Here is a 20,530-nt window from a genome sequence, read left to right on the forward strand (position 1 = left end):
AATTAACACATAATCAACACCTTATTAGCACAAATATAAAACACCTTTTGTTAACTTTTTTTAAAAAACACTTTTATAAATACAAAAAGGTATAGCAATATGGTACTCATATTAAAGATAAAAAAATACTTGATTTTATGGTATATATTTTTAAAAAAAATAATGAAGTATATAAAAGTTATTTTAGTTTAAAAAACCTTGGTGGAATTTGTATTTAATAGAAAATGGTCAAATGACTAGCAATTTTACAAAATTACCCCTAATTTGTTAGTAGTAATTTTTAATTATAAGAGTTTTATTTATAATCAATATCAACCCTTGATTTAAATTAACAATGGTTCAGATCTGTTCTTACGGTTCTTATAATTAGCACTGTTTGTACAGGATCTCAACCCTATGAGCATATGTGCAATTTTGTTCAGGCGTTCAACACACATGCCATCATATTTATCATCATAAAAATATCGTGAAATTTTTTATTTTTTCATCTGATTTGGTCATTTTTTTGTTCCAACTATATTCGATTTTTTTTTTATTTAGTTGGTTAAAGGCTTTGATTTAATAGTTTTGATCTATTCTAATTGTACTACATACCCTCATCCTTTTTTTGGTGTCAAAGACTGTAAAATGAGACCATATAAAATCCATGAACCAATAAAATGCATTACATACAGCCCACGAACAAAGACTTGAGCCCAAACAGCAACATAAGCCCAGTACAACATTATGCCCTACCCGTCAGTCATTTTGGCGCCAATATTCCCCGCCAAAAGTCTCCACACCCCTCATTTCCCCATATGCTCACCTCTCCACCCCTTATCCTCACCAGCCACCACCCTCCCACCTTTTGATAATTAAAAGATATTGGTTTAGAGGAAAATCAGGTTCAGTGTTACGTAAACTCCTGGCCGCCTCTCCCTCGACAACGTCTCTCAGATTCGAGGTTAGTTGTTTGCTTTAATCGTCTTGTTTGGTTTTAAGAGACCTGGCATATTGTATTGTTTCAGATTTATTCATTCGGTTCGATAAATCAGTGATATGAAATTAGAGATATTGAATTGATTCATATTTAATAGAAGATAGTAAATTAATGGAGATATTATTCATTGATACACATCTTGAAGCGATGATAAGTATTAAAACAACAACAGTAGGTTTGTTTAAATTCATAGTTAATGGAAGCTTAAAATATTGTTTTGATTCATATTTATTGTATTGATTCAATTAATTTACTAAAACAACAGTAGGTTATTTTCGTTTTTTTTGGTTGTTAATTTTCAGAAATTTGGTGCTAGTTTGTTGAATTTTTGGTGTTTGTTTGCTGAATTTTGGTGTTAGTTTGCTGAAATTTGGTGTTAGTAGTCTGAATTTTTGGTGTTAGTTTGCTGAATTTTGGTGCTAGTTTGCTGAACTTTGCTGAATTTTGGTTTTAGTTTGCTGAATTTTGGTGTTACTTTACTTAATTTTTGGTGTTACTTAGCTGAATTTTGGTGTTAGTTTGCTGATTTTTTTTATTGTTATTCATGCTTATTATTTCAGTAGCTTGCAGAAGTTAAAAAACAATCAGTCGAATCTAGACCTGTGTTGTTCATAAGATCTTACTGTATGTAAGATCTAGGGTTTTGGCTGGGGTTAATAATAAAGATTTGTCACCGCTTTGTCGCTACTTTTTGTGTTCAGTTTATGTTTGTTTTATAAGCTGTTGATACCATAGATTTCTACAGACTCCCGCCCAAACTCAACATGGCTGATACTCCTAGCCGCAGAACTCCTGGCCGCCGCAACACCCGTAGCCGCAGTACTCCTGACGCCGGTAATTCTCTATCTACTATGTGTTTAGCTGGCCTTCTTATTTTGGTTGAGTTAATAATAATAATTTTACTTACAGCAGCAGAAGCAGAAGCACCTTCATCACCTCTTGACTCAAGTCCAATCGGAAACACATTTTCCTCTCCAAACACCAATCGGAAGCGTGGTCGGACGCCTCAATCACATTCCCGCTTCGCCGCCTCCACACCTGACGCTTCTTCTCCAGGGCCGCCCTCATCTGAAGGTGGTGCAGAGCCTGATGCCCAACCCTCTATGTTTGTTTGGGGAACAAGCATCAGCGTCCAAGATGTGAACGCCGCTATCTTGATGTTTTTGAGGAACTTCCGTTGTTCTTCGCAGCAGCAGGATGAGGTGGAGGGGAAATACATGAAGGCTATCAATCATGCGATTGAGATGGGTGGGGAGTCTTTGGATGTGGATGCCAATGATGTCTTTGACTATGATAACGACCTCTATACCAAGATGGTTCGGTATCCCCTAGAAGTTCTTGCCATTTTTGATATTGTGCTCATGGATATGGTTAGTAGAATCAACCCCTTGTTTGAGAAGCATATACAGGCCAGGATTTTTAATCTCAAATCCTCTACTTCCATGAGGAATCTCAACCCATCTGGTTCGTTCCTTCCTTCGTTTTAACTTTATTATTAAACCTTTCTTTCTGTTGAGAACATTGAAGGTCTTTTTGCTTATTATTTAATTCATTACCAGATATTGAGAAGATGGTATCATTGAAGGGAATGGTCATTAGATGCAGTTCCATCATTCCTGAAATCAGGGAAGCAGTTTTCAGGTGTCTAGTTTGTGGCCATTTCTCAGATCCAATTGTCGTAGATAAAGGTAACCTTACGCCCAATGCACTCGTGTCATTCAGATAGTGTATAATTTTTTATATATTCTTAGGACGAATCAGTGAACCAACTATGTGTATGAAGGAAGAATGTAAAACAAAGAACTCAATGACATTAGTTCACAACAGATGCAGGTATGTATCTTGCAAGCACCATCAGTTTCAACCATATAAGTTGCTTAAAAATGTCTACATTTTGACACAACAGGTTTGCTGATAAACAAGTTGTAAGAGTCCAGGAGACACCTGATGAAATTCCTGAAGGGGGTACGCCTCATACGGTCAGCTTGCTCATGCATGACAAATTAGTCGATGCAGCAAAACCCGGTGACCGGGTTGAGGTAAGATTACACCCAACATGTTTGTTTTTTAGTTACTCTGCTTGACATCTGAATTATTGTTTTTGTTCAAAAGATCACAGGGATATACCGGGCCATGACTGTGAGAGTTGGCCAAACTCAAAGGACTGTCAAATCTTTATTCAAGGTAAATGTTCATTCATTATTTAACCTCTCGTGTTCAATATTGTTTCTATAATTTCTACGTTTTCATTTTCAGACTTACATCGATTGTCTTCACATAAAGAAGACAGACAAGTCAAGAATGGATCCAACTGAAACTGAACAGAGCCCTAGTCAAGATGATCAAGGAACACCAATGGATTACGAAGAACAGGCAATGATGTTAAACTTCTTATAAACTCAACTAGCTGATTCATGATTTACATATTGCTCAAATATCTATGTGTAACCGCAGGTGGAGAAACTGAAGGAACTATCAAAACGAAGTGATATTTATGAGTTGCTTACCAGGTCGTTGGCACCAAACATATGGGAGTTAGATGATGTGAAGAAAGGACTTCTTTGCCAGGTATGTATATCGGGTAGGGGTGTTCACGGTCCTGTTTTTAGGTCAAACTGTGAACCAAACCGTTAGTCACAGTTTTTGATCACCGAAAACCAAATCATTGAAAATTGAAACCAAAAGTTTGCTTCCACGGTTTGAGTTCCGGTAATAAAATGAATTTAAAATAAGAAATAATGACTTAACTTTATTACTCTAATTGCTTCTGATAATTATAGGTCTGTAAAAAATACACATGCTTTTGTATGTATGTGTATGAGTTTCGGGTTAGGTAACAGGTCAAAACGCGTTGTCATGTTACCTGCTTTCTTTGAGTGCTTGCGATTGAAAAGTTGTCACTTCTCTAAGAACCTCCTGAAATTGTCTCTGGCTTTCAAGAAGTTGTTTTGTCGGTTTAAAGAAGTTTCTGCTACGTTTTCAATATCATTAGCTTTATTTTGTAACGTATCCATCTTCATAACATCGCGTCTCCAACTTTACCGATTTCTTTCTCTATTTCAACAGCTTCATTCTTTAAGTTACTCATTTTTTTCACCCAAGTTATTCGTCGATGCATTGAGCATTGTCATTCCTTCATCCAGCCTCACATTCATATTTATTTGTCCGTTTTGCAGCTCCGTTTGAGAGTCTGCTATTTTCAGCGACTGCTCATAAACCGACTGTGAACGCTCTAACACAACACTAACACGTTCTTCAACGTTCTTTGATGTTTGGGCAAGTTGTTGTGTTTAGACATCGATAGATGATAACGAGTCAGCAATATGGTCTGAACTATGCAACACGCGTTTCGCTTGATCTTCTATGTTTTCTAACTTGTCCTCTGCATATTCAGCTGACCTTTTGAGTTCATTCACCAATCTTTTCGTTTGTCTCTTGGATGCATCACTCCTACAAGTCAAATTATAATTCAGTTAAAAAAAATCTCTTAGTTAAAAATCTATTTATAAAGAATAGTATGGTGAAAATAATCCCCCCAACATTTGCCACTAGAGGTGCCCATTTGCTTATGAATGAATTGATTCTGGTTCGTTAAGGGGTAAAATAACAAAATTAACTAAAAATGTATAGTAAAACTTAATACATAAAGGTCCACCAAATGCATTTTGAACGATACCATAAATATGATGTTTTATGCGTAGGCGACAAGTAACCCATCTACACCTATGGCTTCCTGGGTTTGCCCCCTAAAGCTAGAATTATGGGGTCTAGAGGTGACACACTGGTCGTGTCCACCTGGTTAGATAACATTAGGGCTAGAAAAACGGGCGGGGCGGGTTGAGTGGCATACCGGGCCAGAACGGGTTTGGATCAAAACGGGTCGGGTCGTTTTAGAAAAAGAAATATTAAATTATAAAATTATATTTTTCTCTGTAAATAACTCAGTTCCTAATATAAATCAGCCAAATATATATAACATATGTTTATAGATATACGTATGTATATGATTGTTTGTCTATATATGTACTTGTATATGAAGAAGTAAAGATGGTTCAACTATTGTTACAAGCTTTCTTCTAAAAAAAGCCGTTGTTTAAACCGACCCGACCCAACCCGAAACCCGTTTTGACCCAAACCCGTTCTGACCTGAACCCATTGTGACCCAAACCCATTCTGACCCGAACCAAAGCAACCCATTTGTTTAATTGACCCGTTTTGACCCGGACCTGTTTTGACCCGAACCGTTCTGACCGCAACCCAAACCCACCCGAGCCGACCCATTTGCCAGGCATGTATGACATTAATGATTAATCATGCAGTCAAAATATCACTGTTTATTCCTAACAAAAATTCACTACTGCATTATGAAACATAGAATGAAACTTTGGCAAATGAATCAAAACAACAGATTAGTTATTCAGTTGAGAAGATATCCATTTAAAATTTGTCTATAAACAGATAGAATAAAAGTCATCAAAGGTTGTATTTAATAAACATAGAAGTTCTAAAAATAAAGGTATAAACATATGAAGAACTAATACCTAGCAGAAGTCAAGACTAGCAAGTTTAAAGTAAATTATTAAAATCTATCTAATGTGAAATATTTAAAGTTTTAAATTATGCTTAAACTTATGATCTGGTCAGCTTTTATACAGTTGGTTTTCGGCATAAACCGCAAACCAAACCGTTAACTATGGTTTGGAATATATGATACCGACCAACCGAAATGACCAGTTTCACGGTTTTAAACCGAACCATGAACACCCCTATTATCTGGTCCCTTAAGTGTAATAAGTAGTAAATATGTAATTTGGAAATGTATTATTAACATTATTATTTATTTCTGCGAGTGTTGTAGCTTTTTGGTGGGAGTGCGTTGACGCTGGAATCTGGGGCTAGTTTCAGGGGAGACATTAATATTCTTCTAGTTGGTGATCCTGGAACCAGCAAATCGCAGCTTCTTCAGTACATACACAAATTAGCACCCCGTGGTATCTACACCAGTGGAAGAGGGAGCTCGGCTGTTGGATTGACTGCTTATGTCGCCAAAGATCCTGAAACTGGTGAAACGGTATGTCGGGGTCAAAAAGGCTGTTTTTTTAGTATGGTTGACCTATAACAAGTTTTGTCCAATATTTTAAAATGTTTGTGTTAATATTTAAAAAATAAAGATACATCATATGAGACTCAACCGTTGACCTGTATGGTGCTTTTGGACTTACCTATAGAGCTGATTTATAGGTTTTGGAGAGCGGGGCCTTGGTTCTTAGTGACAGAGGCATCTGTTGTATCGATGAATTTGATAAAATGTCTGAAAATGCAAGGAGCATGCTACATGAGGTGCAATATGTATTCTTTATTCTTCCTTCTACTACAAACAAGATCTTTTATTTATTAATTATAGAGTATTATGTATGTATACTGGCATTTGATCCTTCTTGTAGGTTATGGAACAACAAACTGTGTCAATAGCAAAAGCAGGGATTATTGCTTCTTTAAATGCAAGAACTTCAGTTTTGGCCTGTGCAAATCCAAGTGGTTCTCGATATAATCCTCGTTTGTCTGTCATTGACAACATACATCTCCCCCCTACACTGCTCTCTAGGTAGGTTAACAACATAATTTCCACTTCTGTTTTCATGTGAAAGAAATAGCTTTCTTTTTACACGTAACTTTATGATGATGATTTCTGATCAACTTGATGTTTTTACAGGTTCGATTTGATATATTTAATCCTCGACAAAGCTGATGAGCAGACAGATAGGCGCCTTGCAAAACATATAGTTGCACTGCATTTTGAAAATCCCGAGGTTTTGTTTGTTTGTTTGTTTTTTTATATTTATATGGTGAAGTAGTTATCATTTGTAAACGAACCAAACGTTCGGCGAACAGTTTGTGAACCATTCGGCGGGAAGTTCGTTTGTGTTCGTTCGTTTATTAAACAAACGAACACGAGAAATTTCGTTCGTTTAGTCAAACGAACAAACATGAACATAGGTCAGGTTCGTTCGTTTATGTTCGTGAACGTTCGGTAACGTGTTCGTTTGTGTTCGATAGATCATTAATGTTTTTAGTGTTTATATTTATTTAAATACTTGAAAATTCCGACAAATAAAATTTTTAATAAGTGTCAGTGTATTATATATTTTGATCATGAACGATTATTTGTGTTCGTTTGTTTCCATTTGTGTTCATGAAATTAGTTTGTGCTCATTTGTGTTCGTCAACGTTGTTTTTGTTCGTTGCCTAAAATTAACAAACAAACACAAACGAACACGAACAAGTTCATTTCCTTAACAAACAAACACGAACATAAAATCTCGTTCGATAAGTGTTCGTGAACGGTTCGTGGACACATATATTTTCTAACAAACGAACACAAACAATGTCTTGTTCGTGTTCGTTCGGTTCGTTTGCAGCCCATTCATTTGTCTTGACTTTTGGTTGCAGAATTCTGAGCAGCAAGTGATTGACCTCCCAACTTTGATGGCTTATTTGAGTTACGCCAGAAAAAACATACACCCAGAGTTGTCTGAAGAAGCTGCTGAAGAGTTGACACGTGGCTATGTTGAAATGAGAAGAAGAGGAAATTTTCCAGGAAGTAGCAAAAAGGTTCTCGTTACAATTTTTTTTTTTATTTGCCATAACAGGTTCGAAGTCATCTAACTATATTTTAAATCAACAGGTGATAACGGCTACTCCTAGACAAATTGAAAGTCTTATACGCCTCAGTGAGGCCCTGGCCCGAATTCGCTTTTCAAATTCGGTTGGGAAAGATGATGTGGTGGAGGCTTTTAGGCTTCTGGAAGTTGCACTACAGCAGTCTGCAACAGATCATGCCACTGGTAACCACTCATCTCTTCAAAAAACATGTTTTAGTGATTAAATTACCTTATTGGGCTGACAAATATGTATGTTTTGTTAACAGGAACCATCGACATGGACCTGATAACTACTGGTGTGTCTGCAAGTGAAAGAATGAGAAGGGACAATTTGGTAGGCTTGACTCGCAATATTATTATGGAAAAGCTGCAACCCGGAGGTCCATCTACTCGTATGCCAGAGGTGCACCTTTTTTCCTTTATATCAGTTAACGTTTCTATAACTATAAATATTATTATTGTTACAATTCTTATGAGAACTGTAATTACTCTGCAGTTGCTTGAAGAGTTGAAGCAGCGAAGCATTAATGCTGAGTTACATCTTACCGATGTAAGTTTCCCATGCAATAACTATTTTCAACATTCCAATGCATCTTTTACAGAATAGAGATGACATCTTTTAATGATTTGTTTTTAACTGTCAGTTGCGAAACGCGCTTGGTACTCTTGCAAGTGAGGGATTTGTGGTTGTTCATGGTGACACTGTAAAAAGAGTGTGAAGCATGAGAAAGGTAGAAGAAGCGGGCACGAATTCTAGAGATGGTATGCTTATTACCATCAAGACTAGTACAACTTTATGTGTATTTTTGGTTATATGTTGAAGGACATTATAACGTGAGTAACATTTGGTCACTTTAATGATACCTGAGGAGGCAGCTGGTAGTACAAACTTTTTTATTGTTTGCATTTTGGTTTAAGCACAATGGCCTTTGGCTGGGTTCTTTTGGTTCTTAGAAAATGGGGTGGGGGTTGGTCTAAAGTTTTCATTTGGATCTCTATGAGATCATTTGTGAATGTTGTTGAAAATTTAAATGAGATAAAAGAGATTATTTGTGAATCTTGTTGAAAATTTAAATGAGATAAAAAAGTTAAAAATCATATAATTACCGGAATTCACACAGGTTTTGATATGTTGACACATAATAGTCACAATAGAAACATGAATTTACATCGAGATAGTTGGTAAATGGACAACAAGCTGCGCCGCTACCCCTTTTTGAATAGCAAAACTAAGTCTTTTAAAAACTACGTCCATAGATCTCGGGCAACACGTTTACAGTTTGGATCAAATGCATATTACACATCTAAAGACACTTCACCCCATGTAAACGTTTCTCAATTATTCATATCCTCAATTAACATTCCATAAACATAACCGAAATTTTAATAAAGATTGGATTATCAGGTAAGTTTTTAAAATATCATTGTAAACGTTTTTAACTAGAAAAGACAATAAAAAAATCACCCATTTTTATAATACCATCAAACATCATCAACTTGAAAACTTTGTAGACTACAACATATATCAATTTAAAATATCAAAACTTTATATTTGATACTTCAAAAAATGCACCCAAATTCCAACATTTTGAGTTGATAGCAATCAAAAATCTCCAAAACCACTAAAACAAACAAACAAACATTAATTACAAACACTTGATGAAACCCTAATCTTGATTCTTGAAACACATCCCCAAAGATCATCAAGCTTTGATCTTTACAAGATCATCATCAATCAAACTTCATTTGATCAATGACTTACATTTCCTGCAACAACTTCCCACCCCCAAAACCACTAAAACAAACAAACAAACATTAATTACAAACACTTGATGAAACCCTAATCTTGATTCTTGAACTTTATCCCCAAAGATCATCAAGCTTTGATCTTTACAACAATATCCCCATCATCATCATTTCATCAATCTTTTACACTTCTTAAACTCCAACAACATCTTCTCATCTCTAATCCCAACAAGAAATTGGGCCAACCCTTCAAGAAACAAAGCACCTTGATACACACTACTCACACTCACAATCTCAGATATAACATCTTTCCTCAACCTATTAGCATCCATCACAATCCCCACCATCTCCTCCTCCATCTCTGCTGCCGCCACTGCCGCCGTCGCCTCCCCGGACCCCACTTTCGCCACAAACCCCGCCTGAGCCTTCCTAACCCTATCCATCAACGCCGGCACCATCAACCTCAACCCGCGCTCTATCTGATCAATCCTAGCCGTTAATTTACTAGACTGAACCTTCCATGCATTCATCAACGGCCATTGTTTCTTCAAAAACTCACAAGACTCCCCCACTTCAATTTCCTCCATACCCTCTTCACTTTCACGTCCACTTTCACTTCCCACTTCATGATCTCCATTCCCTCTATCATATTCGTCGTTTTCAGGGTCGATAACCGAAGAACTATCGTGTTGAATGAGGTATGATCGGATGAGGTTGGTGAAGAGATAGGGGTGGAGGTCACCGAGCCAAAGGAAGGGGAGTTCGAGGGGGTTGCGGTGGGAGGAGGGGAAGAGGATTTGGGAGACGTCGGCTGAGGCGGCGAGGTCGAGGGCGTGGTAGTAGGATTTGAAGTGGTGGTGGAGGATTTCAACGTGGGCGGAGAGGAGGGTGGGGGTGGAGGCGGACATGTGGTGGCGGAGATTGGGGAGATGGGTGGTTTTCATGGTGGTTATCCAGTTGGTGTAGTAGTTGTTGAAAGTATGGTGGCCGGTTGGTGGTTTGTTACGTGCTGCATGGGGAAATCAAGAAAGTTAGTTGCATGAAATTACGTAAAATTCATAAAGATTGGAATGAAGAGACTTACATAAAGATTTGAACATCTTTTTGGGGGAAAAAAGATGAAGATTTGAGGGTTTGTCTTGTTGGGGAAGATGATGAAACAAAGATTGTTGCAGAAAATTAAATTCTTGATTCAAGTGTTGTGAAGATTTAATGTTAGAAGTGATGATCACAGTTGGAGTTGACTGAAAATTTATTTAGGGAAAAAGTTTGAATAATTAAAAGAATTGTTATTGTTTAAAAGAAAGTTTATAGGATAGTTGATAACGGTTAAGAATACTTTTCTTGAAAAGAAAAAGTGAATTTCGAAATAAAGTTATTTAAAATATTGTTAATTTATTTATTCAGTGATAATCGGATAATGTAACACCATAGTTTATGACTATAAAAAAATTGGTTTACTCTGAATATCATGTTTTAATTGTAGGGATACTTTCATGAATATAAATTCTTGGTAGTGTATATATAGTTATATATATATTTCATGTAGGGTGTGAATTTTGAAGGTTTACGTTTAGAATAAATGGGTTCGGATTAAATCTTATAGACATGTTTAGCTGAATGGATCATGTCAGTTGACCTGCGTTCACGGTTTGACCCGTTTACTTTGTTTAACTATTTAAAAATACATAAACAAATATAACTTGTGGGTATTCTTTGTAATGTAATACAACGTTTGATGGTATTCTTGTGGGTTGCATACCTGTTTTGTTCGAGGATTTATCGACGAAAAAGCAGTACAGATGGCATTTACTGGAAGACGAATACAATGAGTTGTCGGTGACGATTCGGTGTCCAAAGGGGTGAGTGTGTTGGAGGTTTTGAAGGGGATTCGGCAGAGCGAAGTGCGAAAAATGAGGGAGAAGTTAATTGAAATGGTTCCAAGATTTGTTTACTGGAAACACGAAAGTTGTTTCGGGTTTGTAATTTAATGTGTGATTATCATCATCAAAAAAGAGGATTTAAAACAAAATTAAGAAATTGAGAGATACAATGTACAACACAGTTTTTTTTCCGTTGAATACAATGGCCTAAAAGACAAATCTAACCCCATCTCAGGATAGCAGAGCCCCATGTAAGACCAGCACCGAAACCAGCAGCCGCTATGGTTTGACCTTGTTTGACTTTCCCGCTTCGTCTAGTGCCAACGGTATTGAAGCCGCACTTGTGTTGCCATAATTGGCCAAATTTGTTATTACTCTATCTTTTGGGACTTCTAGTCTTGTTGCTACTCCATCAATGATCCTCTGGTTCGCCTGCACATTAAATTACATTAACACCCTTTTGGATGAAGTTTGTTACAGCCTGATTCGGGTCAAATGGGTCGAAAGTCCACATTAATTGTTAATCCATTTAGCTTCCTAAACCATTTTATTCGGAAAGTAGATTATTACTGAAATAATATAATTTTTGCAAATCCTAAATCCGTTTTTGACCTGTTACCCAACCCACTCATTTTGTCGTGTATGATTTAGGCCAGGGGGTGTGGTATAGCGCCCTTGGCCACATTAGACTCGTTAGCGCCCTATAGCGCCCCCACCCCATCCCCTGCGTGCCAAATGGGGGGCGCCATAGATGCTCCGCCATTGCAGTAACGAGCGTTAAAGGGAAAAGCAGGTGGGGCCCATTCTTTTCAACCAATCAAATCTTTTTCTCTTTATTTATTTTTTTTTGTATTTTGTTTAATAGGGAGCTTTAAAGGGGCTTTAAACCATTACATGCAAGTTAAAGGGATGAGCTTTAATGCTCCGTATGTGACATGGCGCTGATGCGGCGTGATAAAGCCCCTAGGGGCTTTATACCACACCCTCCAGCCTTATAATAAAGAGCCGTGGGTGGGGCCCACAATAAAGTTTTGGTTTACCTGATGAAGCAGTAACCAGTCAATATCTGAACGGTCAAGACCAGCCTTGGCTAGTGAAGCCTCAATGGTCTGAGGCACAACGCTAACAGCAAACCTGAAGACCAGTGGCGGATCTAGAAAATCTTCGTAGCGGTAACGTTTTATAAAAAAACGGTAACGAAATAAAAAAAAGGTCAATTTTTTCCAAAATTTACACTACCGCCGGAGCGCCAAACGGTAGCGGAGGCTACCCCTTCCCTTAAGGTAAGTCCACCCCTGCTGAAGACTTCCGTTCCATTCATTTTTATACAAGAAAAAGACGAATGGTTCGGGGGGAAACCTAGAGCTGAACCATTGGTACCCAGTTCATGATTTGTTTCTTTTTTGTTGATTCCAGCATGTAGGTGCCTATTGGGGAGGATTTATAAAATTAAAAAAAAAAGTTCAACATTTTTTTTTGTAATATTTAGTAGTGAACGGTAAGTGGAAACCATCATTTCTGAAATTATAAAAACCTGTTGCCGTCACCATCACTGTGCAAGTCAAAACCAAATAAACTGTCCTCTTCGCTATCACACGCCTACATGAAATGCAAGAAATTAGTAGCATGCAAACATGCTGTTGAACGAAGGTGGCAAGATGACAGAAAGGGTGACGGGTCAAAATTTAAATAGGTTCTATTCAAAAAGGTTATCTCTTAAGTAGAGTTGAAACGGGCCAGACCAGAGCCGGTTCAAGCTATTTGGAGGCCCTAAGCGGATGATACTAGCGGGGCCCTTTCGGTAGAAAAAAATGATTATTTTGTTAAAATCCTAAATTGTGTAAAAACCAAAAAACAAAATGATTATTTCATCTGGAACCCTAAATTAAAAGAGTTGGGCAACACAAAAACAACTTAACATTGAGGCCTGATTATAAATTCTATTAGGGCCCAATCTTTTTAAAAATAATACTCAATAATTAAACGACATCGGGTTTCTCTATTAGGCCTTGAAAAAAACAAAACAAAACAAAACACAAAATGTGAAAGTTTTACCGCTAAAGTACAGAGGTTTGTCAGAGTCTACCTAATATCCAGACTATAAAACACATGTCGAACTTTTTCAAAAAAAAAGGAGGCCCCAAAAATGTGGAGGCCCTAGGCCCAGATCTTGGTTTAACATTCTATTGGGCCGGCTCTGGGCCAGACGGACCCACATATGATTATGATTATAAAAGCAATATTATGACAATAATAATCCGGAGATCTTTCATCTTTAGATCAAAAGATTCAGGAGGCTGTATGCACTAAAAAAGATTTTTGTCGACTTTCAATCCTTTCGACTCATTTCCCATATAGCTCATTTTTCTTTTTTGACTTGTTTGAGATAAAAGCAACCCAAAGATATTCTAAGGACATTTTAGAAAACAATAACACAACTAAGAACAAAAAAGCGTTATGATATTAGTTACAGGAAAACAAGATTAATCCACGTCATCAGGTTCAACCTGCGGAGCACCACCAAATAAATCTTCTGGGGTTGATGTACACAACAAGATAAGATCCAGGTTCGACATCTGCCATTTCAAGTGCTTTTTGTGCAGCCAGACTCGTCAAACTTTCGTTTCCTGTGGTTTGATTACATCAGATTATATAGCCATAGTATGGTATGTATATGCATGTTTGATTGATGCTTTAGGAAAATGATGCTAACCTGAAAGGATTCGTCGGTTTCGAATTCCGGTTCGTGCGGATATCCATTCGTCACTAGTATCAACAATTCTAGCAAGATCATCGTTAGAAATCTGGAGATGAGGTGCAGCTGATCCACATCCAACTAGCTTGCACCCCTTGCTTACAAGCCTGTTACTTATAAAAAAAAAAAAAAGATTTAAAAAAAAGTCGACAAAACTCATGAATACATATGGAACAAGTGTATACGCTCTCTTGGTTAAGCATAGATCCTGTTCGATTTCAGTGGTCACATCTTGTACTTTTGATGCAAGATTGACATAGATGATTCTCTAAATGTTCTTTTTTATTTGCAACTGCAGAAAACCGACAGGCCCACTAATGCTCGGGTGTTGGATATCAAGAACATTTAACCACAGATTCAAGATCATCAAATCATATGCAGAGAATAAAATGAAGAGAATTTTATGGAATCAAATACTAGATTACAACCAAAAGTACAGAAATCATTTTACATTTAAATACTAACTGACGCAACCGTTAACGAATAATGGTATGATGGTTAAGGATACCAGTTGACCCGATTATCGCATTTTGGCCTATACGTATCTAACATATAAATACAATAAATGATAATATAGAAGTATGGTTTATATTTCTGATACCAGCAAGTGGCCTTCATGTAGAGGTGTACAAATCGGTTTTTTTTTTTTTTCAAAAACCGGTTTCGGTTATTAACCGAACCGGTTTTTTCATCAAAACAAAAACCGGTTTTTTTTTTTTTTTTAATAACCAGTTTTGGTTACTAAGTCAACACCAGTTAGTTACAAGATTGACAAAATTAATGAAATCTCCATGTGAAGAATAGATCCACAAAATGAAAGCAAGTTAACACCAATAACATATATAAGTTTTGAAAAATGGAACTCTACATTCCCAGATGAGAGATGACACTAATTGACCTAATGGATTGACTATGAGCATATATTAAGTATGAAGCTAATAATTAGTAACTTTGACCTCAAAAGTCAAAATGCATACACAAGAACATAGTACAATGGTGGGTAGGGATGAGCAAAACGTTCCCGGTACCGGTATCGAACCGGTACCGGTACCGAATTTACCGAAACGGCTACTTTTTCGGTACTGATTCGGTACCGACTTTTAGCATTTTCGGTACCGGTCCGGTACCGGTTTTTACCCTCAAATACCGGTACCGTACCGGTACTGAACCGTACCGAACCGGGTATATTCGGTACCGGTACCGGTACCCACTTTTGAGGATTTTCGGTACCGGTACCGGACGGTACCGAGCTCATCCCTAATGGTGAGTTTTTTCCCAAATAGGTGTAGGTGGAAAAAATATTTACCAAAATGGGTGATTTAAAAAATATTTACCAAAATGAGTGTTTATCTTTATTTTTTAAAACTAATTATATTATAAATCTTCTTTTTTTAGTTCAATCAACCTATTATCACTTTTATACTCTTTTTCTTCAATCAACTCATTAATTATATAAATATATATTTATAATTTATTGTAATTTTTTCTTATTTTATGATTGAACCATGTTAAAACAAATTGAAATTATTGAGAAAGACCTCTCACCCACTTTTTATTTTTATTTTTTTGAGGTAATAACAAATTGAAATTATTGAGAAAAAGACCTCTCACCCACTTTTTATTTTTATTTTTTTGAGGTAATATTTCATTTACTATTTGGTTTGTGTAAATAATTAACAAATCAATACTCTTGTTAATTTTAATTTTTTGGAATTAATAACGAAGAGAGAAAACTTTATATTTAAATTATTTAACTTACATAAATATAAAGGAAATAAAAGAAAAACCTTAAAAAGAAAAAAAAAAGAAAAGAGATATAATAAGTTAGTTAAAAGTAAAATAAAACGCATTTTGAGCTGTTTGAAAAAAAAAACGTGATATTGAATAAAAAACAAAAGCAAAAAATACAATATATATTTGTTTAAATTAATAAAACAAATAAAAATACTCATTTTGGTAAATATTTTTTTCTAAATCACTTATTTTGGTAAATATTTTTTCCACCATCATCATTTTGGAATAAAAACTTAAAAAACACCCATTTTGGTAAATAATTTTCAAATCACTCATTTTAGTAAATATTTTTTCCACCACCACTCTTTTGGGAAAAAAACTCGTACAATGGCTGCACCTAAACAAAACTACAAATTGCACCCCTTGCTTACTTACAAGCCTCTTATTTATAAAAAATAAAAAAAAGATTGACATAATTTATTCTCCAGATATTCTTTTCTTATTGTAACTAACAGACCCACCAATAATCTGCTAACCAATTGGATCCAGTAACACCTTTATTTAAATTAAAACTTAAGACCCATGCATCCAAGAATATTGAAATCTGACAAAATCAACACCATTTAGTTACAAGATTTACATAATTAATAAAGCTAGTTACTTTTCGTCCGCGCGTTGCGGCGGAACCCAATGACTACAAAAGGCGTGTCAGCAACGACAAACAGATACCGAATATCAAATCAGAAATAAAAAGACGTGGTAAGGATAGTCACTCCGTCATAAAAAAAGCGATTTTAAATAACCTAATATATAATAATAGGACCCACACGTCCTCCACGTTGGAAATTCGGTTGTTTTCAGTTTAGTTATTAGGGTGCTAACACGTTAAAATATGGATGAGCTCGGTACCGGTAACGGCAGCGAAAGTACCGATCCGGAAAATCATCAAAATTAGGTACTGGCACCGAAAATGCTCTGTACAATACGGTATGGTATTTAAAGGTAAAAATCAATAAATACAGGTATGGTGCTACACCGGTGTCGAACCGAAAGAAACGATTCTGAAAATGCCAAAAGGTGGGTACCAAATTGGTACCGAAAATGATTTGGTATAGTAAATTTGGTACCGATACGATACCGGTTCGTTTACAGGATTTGATACCAAATTGGTACCGAAAATGATTTGGTATAGTAAATTTGTATATAAAACCTCATTCAAACGAAATACAGTTTACTTACTGTGTGTATGAAAAGTAATCGAAATGGTGCAATTACTTGCATTGCTGCGTTGCTACAGGATTTGATGAGCTTGGTACCAACCGATACCGAAAATACCATTACCGAAATCCCCAAAAGTGGGTACCGGTACCGAATATACCTAGCATGGTACGATTCGGTACCGGTCGGTACTGGTACGACACCGGTATTTGAGGGTAAAAACCGATGAATACCTGTGCAGAACCGGTACCGAAAATACACCGATTTGATAAATTTAAGACCGGTATGTATACCCGATACCATCCTAATTTTAATTACTATATGATAAAAAAGAAACACTGTTGATTGTGTTTCTTTTTTATCATATAGTAATAATAATTCCCATGTCTTGAAGATCCACAAATTGACCCAGTAACATATTAAAATTTTTAAAAATGCAACTCTACATTTCCAGAAGATACATGCAAATATGCAATTAATTGACCCTATAAACATATATAAAATTCAAACCAAAAAGTTAGTAACTTTGACCTCAAAAGTCAAAATGCATACACAATAACACTACAATATTTACACCAAAGCTACAAATTTATATTAATTCACATTCCAGAAACCACCAACTTAAACACACATGTTTACTCAATAACAAACTTTTAACTAACCTTTGCAGACGAGATTCAGATGGAGATGAACTCACAACACCATGTGACATTACACCTATAGATGATGATGATGAAGAAATGTTGATAGTTGGAGTGAAGAAGAAGCCACATGCATTTGCCATTAATATCCAATGAGAATCATTGATGGTTGGTTGATGTGTTTAACTTAAAACCTTCGGAGCAGTCGAAGCAAAGAGCAGAAAGCGACCATACCCAACCCATAAGACTATGTGGATTTTTTGTTTTTATTTTCAGTTTTCTTGGTTTTGTTTGTTTGTATGTATAGGCTTCAATATGTTAAAAAGAAGTTAATTATTTCTTCTTTTCCAGAAACTCAGCGGAATTTGGATATTAAAAGAAATTAATTATTTCTTTCTTTCTAGCAAGTGCCAGTAAGGGGCCTGATCAGGGGCGGCTGACGGCTCCGGGTAGGGATGGTAATCGAATTCTCAGGGTTGGCCCTGGATCTGACTGGCAAGAGTACGGTAATTATGTGGTGGTTGGCGGTGGAGAAGCACTAGGCTAATTGAGAAACTTAAGAAACATTCTGGACCACACATTTTCCCTAAGCTTTTCATAACATAAACAGATGTATAGTTTAAAACTGACTATATACATATATGTAAAATTCAAGATTTGACAATATACATATATGTATATAGTCATTTATAAACTGTATGTGTATATTACGAAAAACTTAGGAAAATGTGTGGTCCATAATGCTTCTTAAGTTTCTCAAATAGGGTGGATTTCTCTTAGGATCTCTACCCTATACACACACACACACATATATATATAGACACACACATTCATCTTGACGTAAGCATGTCTTAACTTTTTCGGTAAGGTTCCATTAACTTTCGGTTATGGGACACCTTTTATAATAACCATACTCGATTAATCGGTTAATCAAATAACCTTAGCCATAGTTGTCAGTTAATCTCGGTTATCAGTTAATTCGGCTCAGCATCTCGGTTAATGGTTTAGGTTGGTGGAATAAGGAGAACTTATTCATAACTAGGGCTGCAAACGAACCAAACAAACACGAACAAGACCTTGTTCGTGTTCGTTTATTAAGAAATATACGTGTTCGCGAACTGTTCACGAACACTTATCGAACGAGATTTTATGTTCATGTTCGTTTGTTAAGGAAATGAACTTGTTCGTGTTCGTTTGTGTTTGTTTGTTAATTTTAGACAACAGACAAAAACGAACGTTGACGAACACAAATGAGCACAAAATAATGTTTATGAACACAAATAGAAACAGACGAACACAAAGAATCGTTCATAAACATAATATATAATACATTGACACTTATTAGATATTTGATTTGTCGAAATTTTGAAGTATTTAAATAAATACAAAAATTAAAAACACTAATGAACTATCGAACACAAATGAACACGTTACCGAACGTTCACGAACATAAACGAAAGAACACGACCTCTGTTCATGTTTGTTCATTTAACTAAACGAACGAAATTTCCTGTTCGTGTTCGTTTGTTTAATAAACGAACGAACACAAACAAACTTCCCGCCGAACGGTTCACGAACTGTTCGCCGAACTTTTGGTTCGTTCGCAGCCCTATTCATAACTATGACATGTTTCTCACAATAGCACAAGCATATGTACATAACGAGATAGCGAATTTGCCTCAATCACAAGCAAATTTTTGTAACCACCGGCTGAAAAAAAAACAAGTCAACATGGTCAAACTTACTTGCAAAATTTGACAAAAATACATAAAAGATGACAAAAATAACATTAAACTCTTTTGAAGGAGAAAGAATATTTGAATTTTTGTTGCGTGTGTAAAAAGTTATTTTGTTGTGTTTAATATCAAACGATATTTAAGTGGTTTTATACAAAATGAGAAGAGTTTGAGTTATATGTTTTGTAAATAGTAACCATTAAGGATGACATCGATACTATATCCTATCGAACCAGTACCATATCATATAAAACCGATACCAAAACTTAACTACATTTAAAACTGAATATCGTACCGTATTCGGCTAGTACTGGTATTGTACGGTACCTTTAAAAGTCCCGAATACCGAAATTTGACTATATTAAAAAACGTATACTGTACCGTATAGGTTCGGTCAATACTTGTATGGTACAGTACTGATAACTCGATAAGGTATTGGTACGGTTGACTTATTCGATATGAAACTCCCCATCCCAGTAACCACTTATGGGTGTCTTAGTAAAAACATGGATCATGTGAATGTTATGAGTTTAAGGATTTTGAAAAACTGAATCATGCAAGAGTGACCTGAATTTCAATCAACATACTCTTATGTATTTTAAAAGCTACATACTCTTATGTATTTTAAAAGCATTTTTGATTCCATACCTATATTAATTATTAAACGTTTTCAAGCTAATATTAAACACTAAATAAAAGTTTAAACAAGGTTATATAAATAAATATACTCGTGGATATTTATTTATTTATTTTATAATAAATAAATGGGATTTTTACATATTTCCCCCTCCTAAGCCTCCTTATTACGTATTTTCCCAAACCAAAAAATCAATTACATATTTCCCCTTTTTTTAAGTAATTACCCAATTACCCTCAAATAAACTCATCAGCGTGTATCCCAGTTGTATAATCAAGAGAAACCCTACACAACAAAAAGGACGTTTCTTCTTCCCCACCAAAGATGACGCTACTCTTCATCTTCTTCAGGTATGTCAAAACACATACACAAGCGTGAATAAGTTATGCTGATTGGTGCAAGCAGCTATATACCATATCTTAATTTTCAAGTGGAATAACAAGTACATCAGCTCGCACATGTTAACGGGTTACCATTTGCCATCGTCACACACTAGGTTCTAGCCGTTTAGGGGTATGTTTGGTTAAAGAGTTTTTGAA

General features: G+C 35.9%; 2 protein-coding genes and 1 pseudogene across 3 annotated transcripts; 1 reads left to right on the top strand and 2 right to left on the bottom strand.

Annotated features, from left to right (window-relative positions):
- The first annotated feature begins 783 nt into the window (after nucleotides 1–783).
- Nucleotides 784–8,547, top strand: LOC110897923 (DNA replication licensing factor MCM4). 2 transcript variants are annotated; one of them, XM_022144652.2, is made up of 18 exons: nucleotides 784–943; nucleotides 1,725–1,813; nucleotides 1,889–2,443; nucleotides 2,539–2,667; nucleotides 2,731–2,812; nucleotides 2,886–3,018; nucleotides 3,092–3,163; nucleotides 3,236–3,352; nucleotides 3,434–3,547; nucleotides 5,838–6,050; nucleotides 6,221–6,319; nucleotides 6,424–6,584; nucleotides 6,693–6,789; nucleotides 7,430–7,591; nucleotides 7,665–7,824; nucleotides 7,908–8,044; nucleotides 8,138–8,191; nucleotides 8,286–8,547. In XM_022144652.2, exons 2-18 carry the CDS (start codon nucleotides 1,744–1,746, stop codon nucleotides 8,358–8,360), a joined length of 2,430 nt encoding a protein of 809 aa, XP_022000344.1. In that variant the 5' UTR covers nucleotides 784–943; nucleotides 1,725–1,743; the 3' UTR covers nucleotides 8,361–8,547. The 2 variants fall into 2 exon arrangements, with proteins under 2 accessions (XP_022000344.1, XP_035837799.1); XM_035981906.1 differs by having other exon boundaries at nucleotides 1,892–2,443.
- Nucleotides 8,548–9,264: 717 nt separating this feature from the next.
- On the bottom strand, nucleotides 9,265–10,646 carry LOC110902690 (protein INAPERTURATE POLLEN1). The gene is made up of 2 exons (XM_022149160.1): nucleotides 10,472–10,646; nucleotides 9,265–10,396 (listed from the first exon to the last, which is right to left on the bottom strand). The coding sequence occupies exons 1-2, from the start codon at nucleotides 10,485–10,487 to the stop codon at nucleotides 9,555–9,557; spliced, it is 858 nt and encodes a 285-aa protein (XP_022004852.1). The 5' UTR covers nucleotides 10,488–10,646; the 3' UTR covers nucleotides 9,265–9,554.
- Nucleotides 10,647–12,683: 2,037 nt separating this feature from the next.
- Nucleotides 12,684–17,971, bottom strand: LOC110900872 (annotated as a pseudogene).
- Between the last annotated feature and the right edge of the window lie 2,559 nt (nucleotides 17,972–20,530).

Source organism: Helianthus annuus, chromosome 13 (assembly GCF_002127325.2).
Source record: "Helianthus annuus cultivar XRQ/B chromosome 13, HanXRQr2.0-SUNRISE, whole genome shotgun sequence".
Lineage (NCBI taxonomy): Eukaryota > Viridiplantae > Streptophyta > Magnoliopsida > Asterales > Asteraceae > Helianthus > Helianthus annuus.

Excerpts from the sequence above, each read along its gene's own strand:
- LOC110897923 (XM_022144652.2), top strand. The coding sequence starts at position 1,744 with ATGGCTGATACTCCTAGCCGCAGAACTCCTGGCCGCCGCAACACCCGT. Across the intron at positions 2,813-2,885 it reads TTAGTTCACAACAGATGCAG|GTTTGCTGATAAACAAGTTG; the intron begins GTATGTATCTTG and ends TTGACACAACAG. Across the intron at positions 8,045-8,137 it reads CATCTACTCGTATGCCAGAG|TTGCTTGAAGAGTTGAAGCA; the intron begins GTGCACCTTTTT and ends ATTACTCTGCAG.